Source organism: Calidris pugnax, unplaced genomic scaffold (assembly GCF_001431845.1).
Source record: "Calidris pugnax isolate Ruff unplaced genomic scaffold, ASM143184v1 scaffold31, whole genome shotgun sequence".
Lineage (NCBI taxonomy): Eukaryota > Metazoa > Chordata > Aves > Charadriiformes > Scolopacidae > Calidris > Calidris pugnax.
Window position 1 is genome coordinate 3,929,596 of NW_015090786.1, and position 6,947 is coordinate 3,936,542.

Here is a 6,947-nt window from a genome sequence, read left to right on the forward strand (position 1 = left end):
CTTCTTGCTTATGAGCAGAATCTGACTCCAGATGACCTGTCTGATTCCACCCCTACCAGTTTGGTACACAGGAAAGAGGTGATTTTGGGTTAATTCCCTTCTGAAGACCAGTAAACACCCGTCAGTACCAATAAGGGGATCCTGTAACACGAGCTCCTTCAAGGCAACGTGGTGAGGAATTGCTACAGAACAGGAATTTTAAGATGTAGCTCCCTGTATAGTACACAAATCTTATCTTGAGATGACATTAAAAGCGTAACAGTGGCTACATCCTGGGGTGCAGATAAAAGGGTTGGGAAATGACAGTCTCTCTTTGTGGAACCTGTTGTTTTCTTGGTAGAAACCTACTTCAGTAGCTTCCTTTTCTATGTAGTGGAAAACTTCATAGCGCTCTTTAATTAAGTCTAGTCCTTAAATTCTGATTTTTTTAATCTGAGGATTTTAGTAGTTAACTAACTCACCTCAAATAATACTGGTAATTTAGTGCACTGAAGGGTTGAATGAATGTATTCAGTCTTACTCTTCAACTGTACATGAAAAAATTGATGAAAAAATTAATCAAGGTTTTAGTAAAAATAATGCGGAATAAAGTACATCTTAGTAATCACACCGTGCTCCTTTACTATGGACTTTAAGCATATTTTAACAAAGAGATTCTACCTAGTTTTTCTTTCATATAGAAAAATAACCCGTTAAATGAGGACGATTTCTAATAAGCACAAAAATGCAACTTTAAAGATAGCTTTATAATGAATGCAAACTGCTTTGCTTGAAGCAGCGTGCCGCTCACTGCCTGGAGACGCGCCTACAAGGTGGGAGAGGGAAGCAGAAAAAGCACAGCAGTACCTGAGAGCACCAGGCAGTACAAGTGTTGAGCAGAGCAACATCTGGAGCTGGTTTGAAGATATTCCACTGCTACTTCCTAGGCCTCAAATGTAAAATTTAAAAGATATTAGCAAAAAAGGTAGCAAATCTCCTCCCTCCTGTACAGTTTCTATACAAGCTACCGTAGTCCAAAGAAAGGAGCAGAAAATGGAAAGAGCCACGCTTAGGTTATCAGTGTGACATAGGGGAAAAAAAAAAGAGCAGGTGTAATTTCTCCTGTTGACTTGATCAGTGAGCACACAGCGGGGGTTGTGGATCTGGACACTGGAGAGTAACTTGGGGATTTGGGTTTCCCCTCCTTTTTGTGGGCAGAAGAAAAAGTACATTTTACAGACAAGGGACCAATCATTGGTCTAGTATTTAGATTGTATTTGTGGGTTTATTTAGTCTTAATATAGGGAAAGCTGCTATTCCAATATGATTAATAATGCTGCATCTATGTGTAATGGTTCTGACATGAAAGAGGAATAAAACAGGAAGACAGAAAATTTTACTAGACAAGTACAATTTACGTTATGAATTTTCACCAAGAAAACAATATTGCTAGGGCTGAAATTTCAGTGGGATGTATTGCTAAAAAATAACATACTGCGAATGGAATCATGGAAAAGAAACCAAAGGTGGAAATTTTTCCAAGGGACAGTGGAAAATATGGTCAAGTATTGGATATGTGAGAAACGGAATCGTAGTGTTTGGGGATTCCTCTCAGAGATTAAAAAGGTAAGGTAAGACATGCTTCTGGAGACCTGAAAATACCCCAAACACTACCAACTAGAACAGAAACTACGCTACTGGCATGTTTATGCTGTCAATGATACACCAGGAGCACTTCAGTTTCAGTAGGAAATGCAAAAAACTTACACAAATTAAAACAGCAAATCAAATTTCAGAGTAATGTCTTGGGTTTCCAAGACATTTCATTTATTAGCAAGAATGCTGTAAAGACAATATATTAATAGTTTTTGGAAACAACTTTAAGATATAGAGGAATTTCAGCTGTTGACTTCAGTAATAAATATAGAGTGTGTCTCTATAGAAGGTGTTTAATCATACCTCATGTTATACACTTAATATAAAATATTCCAGAGTTAAGACTTTGTAAGAAATGTATTGCTTTCTCTAGGATAACTTAAACACCTAGATGTTGTCTTTGGCATCTTTGTTTTTCCAATTCACACTCACTTATTCAATATTAAGTTTATTATTACTTCTTTTTTTTTTTCCTCAGAAAGACACTGCAAGAGAATTACCACCCCTTGACCTCAAAGCAATATTCTCAGAATCCAAAAAGAAACACGATCAACTCTTAACTACAGATCATCCAGCACCAGTGCAAGAATGTGGTCCTGACATCACACCTCCTTCTATAGCTGTCATATTTAGACTTGCATTTACGGAGGAAACATCCCGCTACAGTATAGCCATACTGGTACTTCTGCTGCTAATAGTACTGTCCTTGTATTTGCTTTGATGTCACTGTTTCAATGGCTTCAGTGTGAGTGCAGCGGTGTTCCCATCGCGCAGTTTTTTTCTCAGAGTTTCTTCATTGAAGATTTCAGTGTCAGTGGCTTGAAAAAGAATTTTTTAAAATAATACTGTCAATTCTTATCTCTTAAACTTTACAGATCTATACTCAATAGTTACTTATGCACTGAACTATTTTTACAAAGCTGTTTTGTGTTATATCAGTGTTGAGATTCTTGGGTTGTTTTTTTTTGTTTGAAACTGGGTCTTTGCAACAAGCAACATTAAAAAAGTATCATGAAATACAATGGGGCTGATATCTAATTACTCTGACTCTAGTACGCTGGTAACTGGTGTGTAGCCATCTTTATACTCTTTCAGAAAATCTTTAGTTAAATACCAATAGACTAAATGCAGGGAATTTAAAGTTTACCTCTCTATTTATTCTAATGCGTAAAGGGAAGATAGTAGCCACAAATTCTATGAAGTTTTCCTCTCTATTCTAATGTGTAAAGGGAAGATAGTAGCCACAAATTCTATTTTAAGAAAAGATTCTAAGTTTTATCTAAGCTACCACACACTATTTAGTTCAACCACTCATTTTCATTAGATTTCCTTACCTTATTACAATACGGGCATTCTCCAAAGATGACATTAAAACTCTGTCTGCTGGAAGGAAGCCCTTGTAGCCACTGCAACACAAGCGAGTGCATTAAAATTCACATTTGTTTCATATCAAATTTAGGAACAATCTATTAGCAGGGGTTTTCCAAACGGAGTTCATTCGATCAAGATCTGACATGGTGCGTGTCAACTCCCAGTCTGTATAATCAGAGGGAGGCAGGTTCCCTTCCCTGGGGAGCTTACCTGTGAGTTGTGGGTTAGAAGAGAAGAGGAAGCACAGTGACTGTTGCAGCACTCCTCAAAGGACTGGGCAATGCTTATTTTCTAGAATCTGTGAGTTAATGAGCAAGTTTGCCCCATTAATTACTTTACCTCATACAGGCAGGTCTGGTGGAAAGGCTGTCCACATCGGGGATCGTCACACACTTGGTCTGGGGTAGTGCCATTGAGTCGGTAGGCGTAGCAGATTCCACAGTCCTTAGCAAAATCCTGGAAACACAAGATATTTTAGCTTACAGTACAACTGCAAGGAAGAAACGGGGCTGGTAACACGGAAAACCTGTTCATCTACTTGTCTTTGCTTTTGCATTTTTTTGTTACTTAGAATTACTAAATATTTTTCCCTTCAACATATATGTTTACACCATTATGGTATAAAGAGTGAGATTAGTTGCCAGATATACAAGACTTTGCTAGGTTTTATTTTATCCTCTCACCAAATTACGTCTAGTTTGACAAGCATTTTCATACTCTTGGGCCCCGCTCTTTCTTTCTTATTAAACACAATGATTTGTCATCACATGTGGACATTAGACACAAGACCTCACAGTCAGATATTAATTTTAAAATGTGACAAGTGAAAGCAAAGCCCGTAATCCAGTGTTACAGCATTGTCAAAAATTAATTCCAAGTTTGTTTGAAATGCACCAGTATTTGGATGGCCTCTTGTCCCCTCTAAGCAGCTCTACCTAATTAGAACTAAAGTCATCAACATCCATAACAGAATGTTTGGATTTTCCTCATCTCATTAGCTACTCTGGAACTTCCTCTTTCCTTTTTAATAGTGAAGCCTGTTATTAATCGCCTTACTGCTATGAAGGCCACAGGAAAGTGTGCACCTCTAATCAAAGGTTAACAAGCTCTGACAATTGTTGCTTGAAGTTCAGAAGTCCTTATGACAATATATTAATCCAATTACCTCTCTTCTAAGTCTCTTGTATTTTCTGGCAGTTATGAAGTGACCATTTAAATTTTACTTATTGAGAAATAACAACTGATCATTAACAGAAAGCAACTTACACTTTTTTCTATCACAGCACGAGATGGAAAATCAATTTCTAAGAGTTCTTTCAAGTTTTGTAATAAACTGATTTCTGGATCCCTGCAGGTGGGAGAGAGGGAGAGAAAAGTCAACACTAGCAATGGCAAATACCATTTCCGTTTTGAACCCGTATTAGTAAAGATGCTTACCATAAGTGCATATTGTTGTTCAGCTTAATTCTCAAGGGGTTAACCACTGCAAACAATGCACATAAATAATTACATCATCTTTAGAATCCTTTTCACTTCCCCCCCCCAAAACTGACCTCTTCTATTTCAGCACTGAAGGGGAAGGCAAGGGTTGCTTTGGGTTTTGTTTTTATAATTCTCTAAGGAAGCCAAGTCAATGACTGCTCTTATTTTTTTGTTTTGGAAATTCTTTACACTAATATTTAAAATATCATACTGTTGAAGGTATGATTTTATTTACTTATTTACTGTTGTTGAAGGTATGATCTTACTTATTTACTACTTATAAGTAATTTAATTACTTACATTAACAAGTTGGTAAAAAGCTATGGGACATGGAGTAAAAGACTTAAATATTTCCAAACGCTATTAGGACATGTGTAGTTGTTTGGTTTGGTTTTTTTTAAAGGAAATTATATTAAAATATAAGCATGATTGGCTCATCAGCTGTAGGGCACAGGGTTTCCTCTAAACTGTGCTAGGAAAGCACTAGAAAAAAGTGTCACTCAGAGAGCAAACCAGCATGCTGTGGATTTAGGCTGTTAAAAACCCCAGCATCGACCGTGTAAAACGCTCCTACACACATATTCAGCTTAATTCCTGGCTCTGCTTAAGTAAAGTTTACCCCAGGAGCCTGACAGAGCTTACACTGGTATCTGCTCCCCAGAGATCAGACTCGAGAAGAGAAACAAGCAGAGTGTGCCTGCAGCCTCACCGTGGTCTGCGCCAAGGAAATAGCACTCGGGGAGCATGTTTGGATGCCGAGGATCTACCTCTATGTTCACTGAGACATTGTTCCCTACAAGGAGAAAGCAAATAAGTCAGAGGGGAAGTTTTCCTTTGCAGTCAAGTGTTTGAAAAAGGAAACGTTAACCTTCTTTTAAAAGCAGTTTTAAATTGGTTAATTCAGACTGGTTTTCATTACAACAAATAATAAAAAAGTTGGTAGGTATCCAAATTGATTGTACAAAACGTAAGTACGTATCAAATATTTAAATTTCAATGGACTGTGATTAAAAATAGCAACCGATGAAAGACTGGCGGGGTTTTTTCATTTCTTATAAACTAGTCTTAACCTTAACACTTAGACTTATTTCTGAATCATCAAATTCAAGCTAGATGGCACAATCCATTTGAAAACTTAGTGAAATTTTAAAGGGAGTAATTGCTATTAATTCCTCCTCATCTTTTACAGTCAAAAATAGGAGCCTAGAGACAATATTAAGTATTAAAAGTCAGTCCTCTCCACAGCACACTGCTGGACTGAGCGAACAATGGCATATTCTTGAAAAAGCAATTATTTTTCTTCTACAAGATACCCCCTCATCCTCAGAAGGTCTGCTATTCATAAGGGGAAGGCAGCTCAAAAATGCCGAGGATCTACCTCTATGTTCACTGAGACATTGTTCCCTACAAGGAGAAAGCAAATAAGTCAGAGGGGAAGTTTTCCTTTGCAGTCAAGTGTTTGAAAGAGGAAACGTTAACCTTCTTTTAAAAGCAGTTTTAAATTGGTTAATTCAGACTGGTTTTCATTACAACAAATAATAAAAAAGTTGGTAGGTATCCAAATTGATTGTACAAAACGTAAGTACGTATCAAATATTTAAATTTCAATGGACTGTGATTAAAAATAGCAACCGATGAAAAAACCCCGCCAGTCTTTCATTTCTTATAAACTAGTCTTAACCTTAACACTTAGACTTATTTCTGAATCATCAAATTCAAGCTAGATGGCACAATCCATTTGAAAACTTAGTGAAATTTTAAAGGGAGTAATTGCTATTAATTCCTCCTCATCTTTTACAGTCAAAAATAGGAGCCTAGAGACAATATTAAGTATTAAAAGTCAGTCCTCTCCACAGCACACTGCTGGACTGAGCGAACAATGGCATATTCTTGAAAAAGCAATTATTTTTCTTCTACAAGATACCCCCTCATCCTCAGAAGGTCTGCTATTCATAAGGGGAAGGCAGCTCAAAAGATTTTCTGGATCCAGGTTACAAACTTCACAGCAAATTATCTTCTAAATAAAAACAGGTGAAACCCAACAGGTTTTTGTAAATAAGAGGTATGTTAGGCTTGCTCTCCTTGAAGAAATCGGAGTGAATGAAATCAAAGTTCAGTCATAGCTGAAGATTGCCCGTGGCCAACAACAAAGGGCTCAAAGCCTTGTATCACCCTTCCCGGATCTAACATGAGGCGCTTTTTGAGGCTTTGCTTTCTTTTTCATTGGTCCGTGTCACAGCACAGCAGAGCCAGGATAAAGCCACCCTGGCTGGGCACACACACACAAATTGTTGGCCCACCCATGTCATTTTAGCTGGTTGTTGAACTTTTTCTGTCCCTCCTCCTGCCCCGTCCCCAGTGAAGGAGCAGCCTCAGCACCACAGTAGCTCCTTTCCTTCTTCACGCCGCAGGCTATCAGTCTTTCCACAGGTTTTGGGGACAACTCAGGTCTACTTTGG

The 6,947-nt window shown here is 37.8% G+C and overlaps 2 protein-coding genes across 4 annotated transcripts in view; one reads left to right on the forward strand and one right to left on the reverse strand.

Annotated features, from left to right (window-relative positions):
* Positions 1 to 2,657, forward strand: part of VRK2 (vaccinia related kinase 2) — a 43,397-nt gene extending 40,740 nt beyond the window's left edge. The window contains exon 12 of the mRNA XM_014966442.1: positions 2,114 to 2,657. Coding sequence (XP_014821928.1) covers positions 2,114 to 2,356 — 243 coding nt within the window. The 3' untranslated portion in view covers positions 2,357 to 2,657. The remainder of the gene's footprint in view (positions 1 to 2,113) is intronic.
* Positions 2,318 to 6,947, reverse strand: part of FANCL (Fanconi anemia complementation group L) — a 26,402-nt gene continuing 21,772 nt past the window's right edge. For all 3 annotated transcript variants that reach the window (XM_014966443.1, XM_014966444.1, XM_014966445.1), the window contains 6 exons: positions 5,198 to 5,281; positions 4,444 to 4,489; positions 4,273 to 4,354; positions 3,346 to 3,462; positions 2,970 to 3,041; positions 2,318 to 2,453 (listed from right to left, as the gene is read on the reverse strand). In XM_014966443.1, the coding sequence (XP_014821929.1) occupies positions 2,418 to 2,453; positions 2,970 to 3,041; positions 3,346 to 3,462; positions 4,273 to 4,354; positions 4,444 to 4,489; positions 5,198 to 5,281 (437 nt within the window). In that variant the 3' untranslated portion in view covers positions 2,318 to 2,417. The remainder of the gene's footprint in view (positions 2,454 to 2,969; positions 3,042 to 3,345; positions 3,463 to 4,272; positions 4,355 to 4,443; positions 4,490 to 5,197; positions 5,282 to 6,947) is intronic.